The 16,924-nt window shown below is 47.6% G+C and overlaps 1 protein-coding gene across 2 annotated transcripts in view; it reads right to left on the bottom strand.

The window, feature by feature from the left end:
• The window catches only part of ADA2 (adenosine deaminase 2), a 33,715-nt gene extending 19,095 nt beyond the window's left edge, over nt 1-14,620 (bottom strand). For both annotated transcript variants that reach the window (XM_055315343.1, XM_055315342.1), the window contains exons 1-4: nt 14,543-14,620; nt 11,239-11,568; nt 9,161-9,386; nt 7,354-7,564 (exon numbers count right to left, since the gene is read on the bottom strand). In XM_055315343.1, the coding sequence (XP_055171318.1) occupies nt 7,354-7,564; nt 9,161-9,386; nt 11,239-11,560 (759 nt within the window). In that variant the 5' untranslated portion in view covers nt 11,561-11,568; nt 14,543-14,620. The remainder of the gene's footprint in view (nt 1-7,353; nt 7,565-9,160; nt 9,387-11,238; nt 11,569-14,542) is intronic.
• Between the last annotated feature and the right edge of the window lie 2,304 nt (nt 14,621-16,924).

Raw genomic sequence — 16,924 nt, 5'->3', positions numbered from 1 at the left:
GAACAAGAGACTTGTTTCAGGGGGAGACCTGCAACGCCTCACAGCCTTACAGCCACTCCACTATAGGTCAGAAACTTGCTAGGAAGCCAGGCATTCAAGTAAAGTTCTCAGTTGGCTAGACGGTTCTGGACAGCCTTCTGGGTCAGGCTCCCGGTGGAGATATGTTCTGTCCCAGGCAATCATACCTCACAGCACAGGGTCAATGCAAGGAACAAATGAGTTAATATTTGGAAAGCAAAAAAAAAAAAAAGAAAAGAGGGATCCCTGGGTGGCGCAGCGGTTTGGCGCCTGCCTTTGGCCCAGGGCGCGATCCTGGAGACCCGGGATCGAATCCCACGTCGGGCTCCCGGTGCATGGAGCCTGCTTCTCCCTCTGCCTGTGTCTCTGCCTCTCTCTCTCTCTCTCTCTGTGACTATCGTAAATAAATAAATAAAAAACCTTTAAAAAAAAAAAAAAGAAAAAGAAAAAGAAAAAATTGGAAAGCACTCAGAAATTATAACTATTGGGGCACCTGGCTGACTCAGCCAGAAGAGCCTGCAACTCTTGATCTCGGGGTTATGAGTTCAAGCCCCCATTGAGTGCAGAGATTACTTTTAAAAATTAAAACTTAAGGTCCCCTGGGTGGCTCAATCAGTTAGGCATCTGCCTTTGGCTCAGGTCATGTTCCCAGGGTTCCAGGATGGAGTTCCGCAGAGTCCAGTATCCAGCTCTCTGCCCAGCGGGAGTCTCCTCCATCTGCCTCTCACCTGGCTTGTACTCAAGCTCGTTCTCTCTCTCTCTCTCTCTGTAATAAATAAATAAATAAACAAACAAACAAACAAATAAATAAAATCTTTAAAAACTTAAAAAAATGATAACTACTAATAATATTACCAATCTTATTTTTTTTAAGATTTTATTTATTTATTAATGAGAGACACAGAGAGAGAGGCAGAGACACAGGCAGAGGGAGAAGCAGGCTCCATGCAGGGAGCCTGACATGGGACTTGATCCTGGGTCTCCAAGATCAGGTCCTGGGCTGAAGGCAGCACTAAACCGCTGAGCCATCTGGGCCGTCCCTATTACCACTCTTATTATTACCACTAGATGTAGAAAAACAACTCAAAATCTGCAGTTATCCTAGGACGATGAGTTAATATCCTAGAATTTAGCAATCAGTAAGTACAAGTAGGAGGTTTCTCTAAGACTATGTGATACAAAAGCTGCTATATCCATGTAATAAGCCCTTTTGAGTTGAAAACACATTGGATTCAATATAGACTATCTCCGGGATCCCTGGGTAGCGCAGCGGTTTAGCGCCTGCCTTTGGCCCAGGGCGCGATCCTGGGGACCCAGGATCGAATCCCACGTCGGGCTCCCGGTACATGGAGCCTGCTTCTCCCTCTGCCTGTGTCTCTGCCCCCCTCTCTCTCTCTGATGTGACTATCATAAATAAATAAAAATTTAGGGATCCCTGGGTGGCGCAGCGGTTTGGCGCCTGCCTTTGGCCCAGGGCGCGATCCTGGAGACCCGGGATCGAATCCCACGTCGGGCTCCCGGTGCATGGAGCCTGTTTCTCCCTCTGCCTGTGTCTCTGCCTCTCTCTCTCACTGTGTGCCTATCATAAATAAATAAAAAAAAAAAAATAAAAAAAAAAATAAATAAATAAAAATTTAAAAAATATATATATAGATTATCTCCATTTTAAATTATGGTTTAATTGTGAAACTATGAAGTTGGCTATTTACAGAAATCAATATAACTAGTTTTCACCACTAGAGCACCATGCATTTAGCATGCACTAAATGAGCTTCTATTATGTGCCTGGTATATGACAAGAGCTTTCTTTTCTTTTTTCTTTAATTTTTACTTATTTATGATAGTCACACACAGAGAGAGAGAGAGAGAGGCAGAGACATAGGCAGAGGGAGAAGCAGGCTCCATGTACCCGGAGCCCGACGTGGGCTTCGATCCCAGGTCTCCAGGATCACGCCCTGGGCCAAAGGCAGGCGCCAAACCGCTACACCACCCAGGGATCCCTGACAAGAGCTTTATATCACAATCTCATTTAATCTTCAAAACTACACTACCAGGTAGTTCTTATTTTACAGATGGAGATTACAAGGCTGAGAAAGGCTAAGAAACTCAGTCCTACTTCCCAACAGGACGTTCAGAATCTTGCTGACCCAGGGTGTCTCCTGTCATCAGAGCAGCTCCGTCTTCTAGTGACTCCGGTCCCAGTGTCCCAGCTCTGGCTGCACATTAGAATCACCTGAGGAGACAGAAATGCCTGGGTCTCACCCTAGACTAATTAAATCAGAATGTCTGGGGTAGAACACAATCCATTATTTGTTTGTTTGTTTGAATCTCCCCGGGTGCTTCTAATGTACAATGTCCAGCTAGGGTTAAGATCTACCATTTTTGTGGACTTGACAGTCAAGTAAACAGCATGATTACTGCATAGCAGGATAAATGCTATTATGATGGGGAGCAGCTAAGAGAGTTATCCCAACCTCGATTGTCTGTGTTCTTGCAGAGTTACACCAGTAACAAGAGACTTCAGCAACAAGCCAGGTGGAATTTTCAATGGAGGATCTGCCAAGAATCCAGGAAAACCCGTGGTGGTAGGGAGTGGGTAGGCCAAGCAACGGTAGCGTTTGTTACACAAGTGGCAGCATCCAAGAAAACGTCTGGGCACGACCATCTCGAGTGCACCACCCTGTCTCTTTCCTAAGACCCCCTGTCAGTTAGTGCCAGCAGGCCAATCTCCTGTGGATAATCCTCTGGGGTCTTACAAGAGCTCGTCTGAAAACTGGCCAGGACCCAGTCTGGGCCTCAGATTGCGACTGTGGGGGAAGGGACTGGAGCCCAGGAGATAAGACCCGCCTAGCAACTGTTGCTAAAGGCAAGTAGCCTTTGTTATCAAGCATTAGTAACACAATAGGAGGCTGAGCAGCCAGGATAGTCCATCAACATCATCCCAGGCCCTGAATTAGCCCCACAAGCAAGAAGGAGGAGGCTGTGCGGCTCAGCAAAAGAATTCCCGTGCAGGCGGTTTTTAGTTGTTAATGTGCGGATGGCTCCCCCTACTCTGGCTAATGGGGGGCAGTAAGGCAGAGACTCTCCGTTGCAAGAGGCCTTTGTTCCAGGGTCAGAGCAGAACAAATGGTCAAATCCCATCCCCCTCAGCCTCTCCAGAATCCCAAATCCCAGCAGCCTTCCACCTTCTAGGATGGCGGGGGGTGAGCAGAGTGGAGGAGAGGTTAGGAGCAAGGCAGGGGCTCGGAGCTAAATCCCGGAGCCCACTCCACGGCGGGGCAAGGAGGAAATAGCCCCGCAGGAAAAGAGGAGGGAGGAAGCGGGAAACAACTGCTCTCCCTCCAGTTCTCAGCATCTTCCCCTAAATGCTTCCCCACCGGCTCAAGAGGAGAGTCACCGCCCTCAAAGCAGCCAAAGCCTCCGCGATCCCCCCTTCCTCTCCGCTCCGCCCCTCAGGCGCCCGGGGCCCTGCCGCGAGGATGCGCTACCTCCCCCGTGCCCCGTGCCCCGCGCCCAGGAGGCCGCGGGGAAGGCCCAACGGGGAGCGAGCCCTGAGCAGGGGCGAGCGGCCTATCCTAGGGGCTCTCTGCCCCTAGAGAAGGAGGAGACTCGAAGCCCGATGCCCCCTCCGGGAGCTCCTCCTGATGTGGGCATGCTGCTTCAATGCCCATAAAATCCAGCAACCTGGCCTCTATCCATCACTCCTTACCACCTGGGTGATCTTGATCGAGCCCTTGGACCCTTCTACGCCTCAGTTTCCGTGCCTGTACGGCGCAAGCTTGCCGTGCAGCCCGAGAGCTTTGTAAAGGTCAAGGCAAAGAAGGCCCTGGCTGCCAGTGTGGTCTGGGTGAGACCATCTGCATTAGAATCAGTGAGAGGAGGGGGAAAGCTAGTTGATTTTGCGGCTTCCTGGCCCTCCCCAAGAGCACAGAACTAGAATTCTGGGAGGTGGGGGTTTAAACCTGAATTTTAAAGAGCACCTCCAGATTATTCATACAGCAGCCACGTTTGAGGGCCACCACCACCAAGCATGATTATCACTATTGGTGCCCCTTGGCAACGGAAGGTGTCGTGTCCGTCTGAAATACCTCACGATCTGACAAAAATCAGGAGGCAACAAATGCCTGGTGCTGGAAATCTGCATCACCAGGAGACAAAGACGAGAGATGTGCACTCGGGCGGGGGTGGGGGAGGGGTGAGGGAGGGGTTGTCTGACGCACAAACCAGCTTCTGTGGGACCCAGAGAGGAGGACAGACTTAGAGGGGCTGGAGCCCAGACTTGGAGAATAAACAGGCTGAAACAGGGGAATAAATTGTTCTGGGAAGTGAAATTTTTTATACCTCACATAGGCCAGGCCCACTGCCAGCTCATCTCTTTTTGAAAGTCTTCTCTTAATAGGTGGATGGACCCTCTCTTCCTGTAAAAGGATCATTTGTGTCCAGGTCTTATTTATTCTGCTCACAAAACTGCTGAAAGCTCTACGGTGGGCACAGAGGTCACCCTCACTCCCACTTCCCGGGAACTATACTCAGAGCTTTCACAACCACACAAACGTCAGACCCCAGGGCAGATAGGCACCCTTATCTGGGAGCCACCTCTTCAGGAACCCCCAGGGCCGGGCCTTAAACTAACCTCAGGTGGGGATTAACATATCTAAGGGGAAAGGTGGGTCAGTCCTGAGAATTGGCCTGGAGGGAGCTTTATGAAGGAAAGGGGAGCCCTGATCCACAAACTGGAATTACTGGTTCTTGGGACAGGTGTATCCTTCATTACAGGGTCCTTGAGCACTTTAGATCAAACTGGGGGTAATAAAATCAGTTCAGGGATCCCAACAAGAATTTAAAAATTGGGACGCCTGGGTGGCTCAGTGGTTGAGCACCTGCCTTCGGCTCAGGGTGTGATCCTGGAGTCCCGGGATTGAGTTCCACATTGGGCTCCCTGCACGGAGCCTGATTCTCCCTCTGCCTGTGTCTCTGCCTCTCTCTCTGTGTGTGTCTCTCATGAATAAATAAAATCTAAAAAAAATAAATGAATAAAAATTTGGGGAGTGCCTGGGAGGCTCAGTCGGTTGGGCGTCTGCCTTCAGCTCAAGTCATGGTCCCAGGGTCCTGAATGGAGCCCCACATTAGGCTCCCGGAGCAGTGGAGAGTCTGCTTCCCCCTCCCTCTGCTGCTCCACTTGATCGTGCTCTCTCAATTTCTCTCTCTCTCTGTTTCTCTCATGAATAAATGAATAAAACATTTAAAAAAATTTTTTTAGAATGCACAAATATCAGAATCTCTGTACATTGCTATGTTTCATAGATAAGTAATGGATACATGTGGAAACAATGTTTTCAATAAAGTCAATTTATTCTAGCATTTTACCCACCCTGGGAAAAGGATAATAATTTTCATCAGATTTTCCAAAGATTAAGAACACTGTTATGGACCCCCTTAGATTCTCAGAGCTTAGTGACAGGCTTATTATTGGGCTCTGGCTCACCAACATCCTTCTGGCTATAACCTGGCTTCAGGAAAGTCTAAGATTTGCCTTCAAATCTTGAAGTTCTCTCAGGAGAACTTCCCAATCAAGATGCTTAAGTGTCTGGTCTAATCGATAGTTTTCTCTGGAAACCAGCATTCTGACTTTCTTTTTTATACTTCTGTCTCTTATGAATTTGGTCAATGTGTTTCAGTCCTCTGGAGCACTATCACTTCTAAGTGTACAAACAATAAAATTTCTGAGCCTGTAAAGACCATGGAATATGGTAACAAAGCCAAAATAATGCCAGCCTGTAGACCTTACCACAAACTTAAAGGTCAGTCACCAAGGCGTTTGTATGCTCAATAAATATTTCAATGAATGAGCAGACTGGTTAGGATACAATATCCGGGAGAGCTCTACATAAAGGTCACGTACCCCAAGCCACTTAAAATCTTCAAGCAGCTCAAACTTTCTGTGAACCCACCAAATGAAACATTCAGAAATCCTGCCCACTCCCACAGCACCCAAGTCCCTCCCACAAATAGTCCTTAGGGAAGTTCTGTCCAACAGACATCCCAAAGGAAGGGGCCAGGAACATCTGATCACCTGGGCTGCTCTCCTAACAAGGCATCATCTAAAATGGAGGCCATCTTAGTTCTCTCCTGCTTTGATAACACTCCTTCTCAGCCTGTTTCATGAACTTTCCATCTTATTTCTGTTTCCAGGGTCCCCTTCTTGGCCTGCTCCTCTTTTCAACTGATGGCCTTGGTGGGAACCTCCTCCCTCTGACAGTTTTAAGGATTACCTTTCCACAGACAAATGTCAAACATCTGTTTCCAGGCTAGAACTCTCCTGTGGGTTCCAAAGTCATGTATGCAGCCACTTCCTGGACATCTTCATAGGGTTGTCTCCTAGACACCTCCAACTCTACAGGTTCAAAACCAAACTTTCTATTCTCCTTCCCATCCTGCTCCTCTTCTTACATCCCCTATCTCCATCAAGGTCACTACCCAACTCAAGTCAACTCAAGTCAATCAACTCAAGCCAAATGCCATCCAAAGTCTTCACCCCCACATGGTTGGTCCGTAAGACCTCTGGAGTCCTCCTCCAGCACACTGCACATCTCCTCGTTGCTTCTGTCTCCTAGCTTTGTCATCTCACACCTGCTATTCCCCTGCTCTCCCAGCCTCCGTCCCCACCTCTCTCACTGGGCAACCTTCTCATTGCAGTCCATTCTCCCCAGTGCTACCAGGGTGATCCATTTGCCAAACCCATCAGCTGTCCTAGGACCAAGAGCATAGTCCTGAGGGACTCTGAGAAACTAAATTTTTTTTTTAAGATTTTATTTATTTATTCATGAGAGATACAGAGAGAGAGAGAGAGAGAGAAGCAGAGACACAGGCAGAGGGAGAAGCAGGTTCCTCACAGGGAGCCCGACGTGGGACTCAATCCCAGGTCTCCAGGATCATGCCCTAGGCCGAAGACAGGCTGAGCCACCCAAGGATCCCCGAAACTAAATTTTGTTATGAAAGGAGACAGGTCAAGGAAGGTCCAGGCATGAGACACTGCTCAGAGTTCAAGGCCAGGGAACCCCAAGCAGCCAGCAGGCAATAATGTGTATCTGGGAGAAGGTAAGAAGTGGGGGTCACGAGAGAAGGGGGTAAAGGGCAGGGGGGATGTTCACAGTATCATAGGGGCCAGACAGTACAGAGCAAGGTTTCCTTGCTCATGGGGGCCCTGGAAAGACACATTTCCCATTCAGGATAGAACCAGCATCCAATCCTATAGCAGTAGGATGGGGAGCCAGTGAAGACCTACAGGGTAAGATCTGAAAGTCGAGCCAGAGCAGAGGAGAGGGGTGGACTCACCGGGAACAGCATGGCTCTGAGCTCCAGGTAGAGCACATTGTCCTGGTAGAACTCCTCCAGGGCCTGGAAGACATAGTCTCTAAACACTGGCGCATAGTAGACAAGGCCAGAAATTGTGAAGAAGATGCTTTGAAACTTGGACCAGACAATAGCTTGGTTTGGGTAAGCCACCTCAGGGTTCTCAGTCATCAGAGTGAAATTCTTCAGCAGTCTGTCCAGGACACAAAGGGAAAATTTGAGGAAGTGTGTTTCAAGCCACAGCCTCCAGGTACCTGCAGGATTCCTGCCCACCTTGCCTCTCCTGCCAGAAGCAAACCCAAAGGCCTTGTAGGAGCAGTGATGAGAGGCCAGGGGAAGCACGGAGCTCTCTGATGGGGGCCCCCTCCCTGAGATCCGCCGTGTGCCTCTCAGGACCCAGCTCAAGGTGGGATGCTCCCACCGACCAGGCTCTCCTGCCCCTCTCCACATGCTTAGCCAACTCGTCCCCACTGTCGGACCAAGTTCTCTTTAGGGGGTGTTATGCACTGAATTGTATCCCCCTAAAATCCATACATTAATGGGATGCCTGGGTGGCCCTGCGGTTTGGCGCCTGCCTTTGGCCCAGGGTGTGATCCTGGAGACCCTGGATCGAGTCCCACGTCAGGCTCCCTGCATGGAGCCTGCTTCTCCCTCTGCCTGTGTCTCTGCCTCTCTTTCTTTCTCTATCTCTCTCATGAATAAATAAATAAAATCTTAAAAAAAGAAAATAAAAAAAAATCCATACATTGAAATCTTCACCCTCAATGTGACCGTATTTGAAGAAAAGGCCTTTCTGGTGGTATTTAAGGTTAAATGAGGTCATAAGGGTGGGGCCCACACAGAATGGGACTGGTGTCAGGGACACCAGGAGTGCACACACACCAGGAGTGCACACACACGGAAGGCTATGGGAGGACACAGTCTGCAAGCCAAGGACAGAGGCCTCGGGAGAGACCAAGCTTGCCAGTGTCTTCACCTTGGATTTTTAGCTTCCAGACCGGTGAGCAAAACAATTTCTAGTGTTTAAGCCACCCGATCTGTAGAATGCTGTGATGGCAGCCCCAGCAGGCTAATACAGTAGGTAGGATGGAAATAACTCTGGACCGGGCACCACAGGACCCAGGCCTTGCCCCGATTAGCCATGTACAGAGCTTCACGTTTCTTATTCATAAAGGGAAGTAACCTTGTGAAGGCACTCCGTAGATGGTTCTGTGATTAAAATAGTTTATTACTTATAATATTACTCTACAAGTGTGTTAGGAAGTCACTCTATCATGATTTCAAGGTGTTTTACCCACCAATGCACTGTCATTATTCCAGGAGCTGGGAACTTTTCATCTTTCTGGTATTAAGCATCTGGACAAATCTCATTTGATGCAACAATAGTAGTACTGTTAATACCTCTTGCAGATCAAATTGGATTTAAATGAGCCAGGAACTTACTATTTGAATGCTTTTATGAAGCAGTGTATCCTGTAAAGGGCAGCAGGTGGCTCAGTGGTTTAGCGCCGCCTTCAGCCCAGGGCCTGATCCTGGAGACCTGGGATCGAGTCCCACATCAGACTCCCTGCATGGAGCCTGCTTCTCCCTCTGCCTGTGTCTCTGCGTCTCTGTGTGTGTGTGTCTCTCATGAATAAATAAAAATCTTTAAAAAAAAAAAAAAAGTATCCTGTAAAGTTTAAAGAAAACACCAGATTTGCATCTATGGGTCTGTAGCGAGGAAGACGCACACGCTTCCATCCACTACCTATAATGAGCACATGATTTATTCTTTCTGAACCACACTCACCTGTTGTCAAACTCAGTGACATTCTGCAGCTCCTTTCGATATTTCTCCAGCAAAACCCACTCTGAGCACTCTGCTGGCGTAGGGGTTGGGGGTGCTGGATAAGCAAATTTGAACTTCAGCGCCCCCCTTGGGGTGATACAGAAATGGCAGTGGGGCCTGTAAGTGACATTTTTCACCAGCCAGTTCATGCTCAGGATGCTGAAGTCATGGATGTGTAAGGCAGCCCCTGGAAAGGGAAGAAAGTCAGGGGTGGGGATGAGGCAAAAGAGGTGAAGTCCAGATTCCAGGGCCTAGGGCTCCTGAGGACAGTATAGATGGGCAAGCAGTGAGAAGCACAGGATGTCTGTCTGGTGGAGTTCCTTGGAAACATTCATAATGCACCTTCTCCACTCCAGTGCAAGGAGCTTCTAAGCCTAGAGATACCTTTGTCTCCCTGGGATGGCTACAGCCTTTTCTGCTCCACTTTAGGAAGGGAGCTTCCCTCACTAGACCTCATTCAAGAGAGGCAACCTGATGAGGTGGGGGAGCATCAGGCTTGGAATCATTAGACTGGGGTTCAAGCTGGGCTCCATCTCACCACCCAACATCCCCATAAAGGGATGTAACAGGAAGGAGCCTCAGCCCCTCCCTCGACCTGGTCCAGATCCTCTCAGCCTGCTCCCCAGTGCCCCACATACCGGCTTTGCATTCCCTGCTTCTGGTCTCATCTAGGCAGCTTCCGGCCATCAGGATTCCCTAATGCCCATGCTTCTTTCAGACCTGACACCTATTTTGACTGCAGAACTCCTCAAGGCACACTATCCACTGTCCCTCTGCTCTTCTTGCTCTGTCTTAGCACCTGGCCTTGACACTGGCCACTTAGGGGTCCCAGCTGTGTGAGCTTTGGCATGTCACCCTCGCTAAACCTTATGTTCTCCATCAAGTGGGGATATTATTTCACCAATTTGTGTTTCTTTTCTAAATCTCTACTTATTTATAGCATTAAAATAAAGAGGTATAGAAAAGTCCTTGGGGCACTCAGGTGGCTCATTTGTTAAGTGTCCAACTCTTGGTTTTAGCTTAGGTTGTGATCTCATGAGGTCCTGAGATGGAGCCCCACATATGGGCTCTGTGCTCAGTGGGGAGTCTGCTTGGGATTCTCTCCCACTGTCCGCCCTTCAATTCACTACACTCACATTCTCTCTCTCTCTCTAAAATAAATAAATAAATCTTAAAAAAAAAGTCCCTATAAGCTGCAAACTACTATTTGTGTTTGTTTTGGTTTTTAAGATTTTATTTATTTATCTGAGAGAGGGCACAAGCCAGGGGGAAGAGCAGAAGGCAAGGGAGAAGCAGACTCCTCACTGAGCAGGAAGCCTAATGCTGGGCTCCACCCCAGGACCCTGAGATCACGACCTGAACCCAAGGCAGACATTACCAACTAAGCCACGTTTGCAGGCGTCCCTGCAAACCGTTATTTGTGGGTGCAGGATTGTAATTATTTTACTATTCATAGAAATGTACATATACTATAGACAAACCCTACTAGAAATGTGTTTATCCAGGATGCTCGTTCATACCATACCCTGTTTGGTACCTGAGCCCCCCAAAATGGTAGAAGAGTCAGATGCAAGAAAAGACATGAAAGGAGAATAGGTCCTATGGGCTCCAGTACTCCCTTAGGGGTGGACACATCAGCTTTGTCTGTGAAGACAGTAATGCCCAGCACCCACACCCTACCATCTCTGAGGCAGAGTCCCTTGGAAGCAGGGCTTTAGGTTTCCAGGATAAACCAGCAGCCACTCTGGACCACCTCCTCTCTAGCGTGCCAAGCAAGAACAAAGATGCAGAGTAGCCAAGTCGGGTTCTCGCTGCTCCATTCATTTATTTTTAGTTTTATTATTATTATTTTTTTTATGTAGGCCCCACATGCAACATGGTGCTTGAACTCATGACCCCAAGATCAAGAGTCCCACGCTCTGAGGACTGAGGCAGCCACAGGCTCCTCACTGCTCCATTTAGAACAATAACAACGCTGGTTGCCAGTTTAGCTCCCCCTATCTTCCTAGCACCCCACACCACCCTCTCCAAAACTCCACCTTTTGGCATCTTCTTCAGTATGTTAAACACCTCACTTTTCTCAATGAGATTCTTGGCCTGGAAAAAGTGCATGCTTGGGGGGAACTGGTGGGTCTTCATGGCCTGTGCCACCTCAGCCTTCTTGAGGGCCATGAGCCTCTCGTTGGCCAGCTCTTCCTGTTGGGTCAGCACCAACTGCCCCCCCAGCTGCATCATCCTCTCTCGCATCAATAGCTGGGTTCGTGCTTCATCTATGGACATGGTTGAGCAGGAAACAGATGTTGCCACCATCAGAAGCAGAGAGAGCAGGGCTGGCCGCCCTAATGGGCCACCCACAGACATTGGGATGCCTGGAAGAGGAAATTGCACAGACTTGGAAACAACATATCTAAAGGGTCACTGGAAATCTACAATTTCAATGTCAAACTCTGATTTTCCTTCTCCTACTCTGTTCTCAGATTACCATATTTTATTTATTTATTTGGGAGAGAGAGTACCCATGAGTAGGGGGAAGGAGCAGAGGGAAAGGGAGAAGCAGGTTCCCTGCTGAGCAGGAAGGCTGACATGGACCTTTCCCAGGACCCTGAGATCATGACTTTAGCAGAAGGCAGACTCCCAACCAAATGAGCGACCCAGGCACCCCTATAATTTTTTATATTATAGCTGGCTGGTTCAGTGAGTGGAGCATGCAACTCTTGGTCTTGGGGTTGTCAGTTCAAGTTCTGCATTGGTTGTAGAGATTACATAAACATGTTTTTTAAATTTAAAAATTAGGGAAACCCTGGGTGGCTCAGCGGTTTGGGGCCTGTCTTTGGCCCAGGGCCTGATCCTGGAGACCTGGGATCGAGTCCCACATCAGACTCCCTGCATGGAGCCTGCTTCTCCCTCTGCCTGTGTCTCTGCCTCTCTGTGTGTGTGTCTTTCATGAATAAATAAATAAATAAAATCTTAAAAAAAAACTGATTTTCTAAAATAAATAAATAAATAAATAAATAAATAAATAAAATTTAAAAATTTTAAAATTTTAAAAATAATGGAATGAGAAAGAGCTTTTAGAAATTGAAAATACAAAAGTTCTGAAGGGTGCCTGGGTGGCATAGTCAGTTGAATGTCTGACTCTTGGTTTTGGCTCCAGTTGGGCTCTGTGCTCACCATGCAATCTGCCTAAGATCCTCTCTTCCCGGGATGCCTGGGTGGCTCAGTGGTTGAGCATCTGCCTTTGGCTCAGGGCATGATCCTAGGGTCCTGGGATCAAGTACCCCATCAGGGTCCCTACAGGGAGCCTGCTTCTCCCTCTGCCTGTGTCTCAGCCTCTCTCTCTGTGTCTCTCATGAATAAATAAATAAAATCTTTTTTAAAAAGTTTTAAAAATACAAAAGCTGATATTTAAAAAATTTACTAGCAATATTACAAGATGGAATTGAAGATAATCTTTTAGAAATTCGGACAAAATAAGAGAGAAACAAATGAGATGATTATTGGCTCAGGAAGTCCAATACCCAAATAACAGACATATCAGAAGGAAAAAGAAAAAATAGAAGAAAAAAGTAAACAAATAATACAAGAAACTGGGCCAGAATGGAAGACCTGCAACTCTGGGTTGATGAGGTTTGTTTAGCTCCTAGCATAGTCCAATTGCTCAATGGCCACACCAAGATAATATTATCTTGATATTTCAGAACATTAACTCTAAGCAATACTAATAGCTTCTAGAAAGCAGCTAGTCCAGGTTGGCAAGAGCAAGGATTTAAGACAGAAGGAAAGAAATTTGCTTGTATAGGGTCTCCTCATGCCTAGCTCTGTGTTAGGACTTTACCTGGGTCATTTATTTGAATTTCATTTAAGAATTATGGGGTGCCTGGATGACTTAGTCAGAGGAGCATGCGAGTCGATCTCGGGGTTGTGAGTTTGAGCCCCATGCTGGGTGTAGAGATTACTTAAATTTTTTTTTTTAAAAAAGGAATTATTTCTGCATACTTGAAAATATAATACAGTATCCTGGAAAGAATCAAAGCTATAAATTGGAAGACCTCAGGATCAGTCCCAAATTAGTATGTCTTTAACTGTGAGACCTTGGGCAAACTGCTTAATGTCTAGAGGTCTCAGTTTTCTCACCTGTGGAAAGGTGAATTCCACTAAATCAGTGGCCCTCAAAGTATGACACATGTATCATCAGTAATACAAGATATCACTGTTTAGGATGAATAAAAAAATTTAAAAACAAGTTCATTTAAAGAAAGATATTAAGTAGGGGTGCCTGGTGGCTTAGTCAGTTAAGTGTCTGCTCTCAGCTCCTGTCATGATCCTCAGCAGGAAGCCTGCTTCTCCCTCTCCCTCTGCCTGACACTTCCCTTGCTTGTGCATGCTCTCTCTCTCTGACGAATAAATAAATAAAATCTTTTTTTCAAAAAAAAAAAAAAAAAAGAAAGAAAGATATTAAGTAAATAGAGCTGCAGGGATATGAAAAAGATGAAAAGCTTGCTAATCATTGAAATACATTACAGATTGTTTCCAAGGCCAACATTCAATTATCCTAAGTAAGGTCCATCAAACTCCCAAGAGGGAGTTTTCAGAAGGAACTGGATACTATTTGCTCTGGTACCACAGCTATGGTAGGGGCTGTACTCTTCTAATCAGAGAGTTGGACGAAGGCTTCAAATCTCTCTTTGGACTACAGTGTTTGCAACGGCTGAGACATCGAGGGCAAGAGGAGAGCGACATTTATGTCACCATCCTGTCCACCCCATGCTGTATCCTGCAAACAATGGCCCCGGTCCCCTTGCCCTCCCTTTTAATTTTTTTATTATTTTATTATTATTTATTATTATTATTTTCCCCTCCCTTTTTGCTACACAGAGCAGAGGCCACTGTGCTCTACCATCTCCACCTCTGTCCTCTCCACAGACCCCAGAAGTAGTTGTGTGGCCCAGCATCTAGGGGCTTTTCCCTGCCTGACAGGTCCCAGCCCAGCTGGCTGAGCATCAGGAAAAACAATCCCTATGACAATCACCACCATACTTACTCCATCTCTCTCATTAATTTCCTTTTACTTTTAAAAGATGGTGCATGAAAACTCGATCATTTGTTCCCAGAGTAAGAACAAGGAAACAGACCGTGTACATCTGTGACTCTGAGAGAACGTCCTGGGGCCCACAGCCATTTTCAAAAGCCTGCCCTGCAGCCAGGCGACGTTCTTCCTCCCCTAGAAGGGACTGGCTGCTGCGGGCGGGGGCAGGGAGGGCTGCCACCAGGTAAGCAAAGCCCAGGGGCCTGGCGTCCTCGCTACCCCATGGCTAGACCCCCACCCCAGGGGACCCCCGTTACCTCAGAGCAGCTCCAAAAACTGCGCACTGTTTGCTGAGTGCCCCCAACAGCTGTGTCAGAGGCACCAGAAGAGCTCACCATCCTGTTTTCACTTCCTGTCAGGGCAGGTTTCACTTCCTCTTGGTCTCTCTTTGGAGGCCTGAGAAACACGCTAGCCAGGAGGACAGAGTCCAGCAGAGCCAAGGCAGCAAGTAAGCTTGGGAATATGGACTTACACCTGTGTGTGCGTGTGTGAACTTGTGGGTGATCTATGTGTGTGTTTGCATGTGTTCGTGTGCATTTGTGTGGAAGTCATGTACATCTCTGTGTGTGTGCATGTGTGTACGTGTGTGGGGCTATGTGTTTGTGAGGCAGATATAGGCGTGTTTGTGTGAGTTCATGTGCATGTGCAGGCTTAATAGCTTTGGGGGGAGGATATGTATGTTTGTGTCTGAGGTGTCTTTGTAGGGTCTAGAGCATAGTTTTAAACAATAAGCACCACAAAAACAGTCCAAAGTCTCCTTACACACTTTGGGAAGACACCCCTCCTCCAAATGTGATTCGTGGGGCAACCCTCTAGACAGAGGGTGAAAAGGTAGATATAAGAGACAGTAAATGGGGCAGCCCGGGCAGCTCAGCAGTTTAGCGCCGCCTTCAGCCTGGGGTATGATCCTGGGAACCCAGGATCGAGTCTCACGTCGGGCTCCCTGCACGGATCCTACCTCTCCCTCTGCCTGTGTCTCTGCCTCTCTCTCTCTCTTTCTCTTTCTCTCTCTCTCTATGTCTCTCATGAATAAATAAATAAAATCTTAAAAAAGAGAGAGAAGGTAAATGTGTTATGGGGAAAATCTAGGTTAGTTGAGGAAGTAGGGAGATGTAAAGCAGGAGTGATGTGGGTAGGGAGGACAGGAAAGAAAGCAAGCAGCATAAAGGGTCCAGAGGAAGAGTGGAATGGACTCGAGCCCTGATATCCAGAAGCTGGAGTCTGGCCTACCTTCATATCTGGGCCAGGCCATTCACAGCTGTGTGGTTTTGGCCACTTTTTTTTTTTTTAATTTTTATTTATTTATGATAGAGAGAGAGAGGCAGAGACATAGGCAGAGGGAGAGGCAGGCTCCATGCACCGGGAGCCCGACGTGGGATTCGATCCCGGGTCTCCAGGATCGTGCCCTGGGCCAAAGGCAGGCGCCAAACCGCTGCGCCACCCAGGGATCCCTTGGCCACTTTTTTTTAATAAAGAATTTATTTATTTATTAGAGACAGAGAGCATGAGCAAGGGGAGAACAGGAGAAGCAGGCTGCCCCCTGAGCAGGAAGCCTGACTCAGAACTTGATCCCAGGACCTCAGGATCATGATCCAAGCCAAAGGCAGCTGCCCACCCACCGGAGCCACCCAGGTTCCCCAGGCCTTGGCCGTGGTATTTAGCTATGGTATTTAAACTTTTGATACTTCAGTTTCCTAATCTGAAGATGGAGGTCATAAAGCAATGACTACACAGGTCCACGATGAGCACGTTTGCAAAGTGCCTAGTAAGTTCTCGAGAAATAGTAGCCATGGGCACCCTGGGCGGCTCAGCAGTTTAGCGCCCTGGGCGCCCTTCAGCCCAGGGCGTGATCCTGGAGGCCCGGGATTGAGTCCCACATCGGGCTCCCTGCATGGAGCCTGCTTTTCCCTCTGCCTGTGTCTCTGCCTCTCTCTCTGCATCTCTCATGAATAAATAAATAAAATCTTAAAAAAAAAAAAAAGAATATGAGACGGTACCAGTCACTTATGTGACACACGCCTTCCCCATAGACCTGCCCTGTGCCTCTCTCTTTCCCAGCCCTCTCTCAAGGCCTTCTGCCTCGGAGATACCCACAAACCCTCCAGCACTTCTGCTTCTGCAGTTCCTAAACTTCTAGAACCATGAGGCCCCTTGTCATCATCTTCTCCAAAAAGTAAAAAGATCATCTGTTTCATAAACAAGGAAAAATCCAAAAGTGAAAATACAGAGAAACTAGAATTTCCCTCCTCACAAGGTCAAGATTAATTTTTCTACAAGTCAGTGAAATCAGAGGAAACATACAAGTACTAAAGACAAAATTGACTGACAGAAGGGTAAGAAGGGAAAAATCACCAATTTTGAACATAAATCATTAGAGGATTTTTTTAAGATACCAGATTAGAGCCAAAGATAAGGCTTTTCTTTCCAAAAGCTTTGGTTAAAAGTGAGAACTAATGTTCACATGTCAAAGGATGGACACCTGCTCCTGACCTAGCCAGGAAGTACCGAAAGCCGGGGAGGGCTGGAGGTCTTGAGGCTGGAGTTCTGCATCAGGCAGCTACTTGGGCCAGGGGAGTGGAGGGCCCAGACGTTGAGAACCAGAGAGTAAAGTGGCTGGGAGCACACCAGGACACAGGATC

This window comes from Nyctereutes procyonoides, unplaced genomic scaffold, assembly GCF_905146905.1.
Source record: "Nyctereutes procyonoides isolate TBG_1078 unplaced genomic scaffold, NYPRO_anot_genome, whole genome shotgun sequence".
Taxonomy (NCBI): Eukaryota; Metazoa; Chordata; class Mammalia; order Carnivora; family Canidae; genus Nyctereutes; species Nyctereutes procyonoides.
Note: the sequence above shows the minus strand (reverse complement) of the source record. Positions and strands in the feature narration are given on the sequence as shown.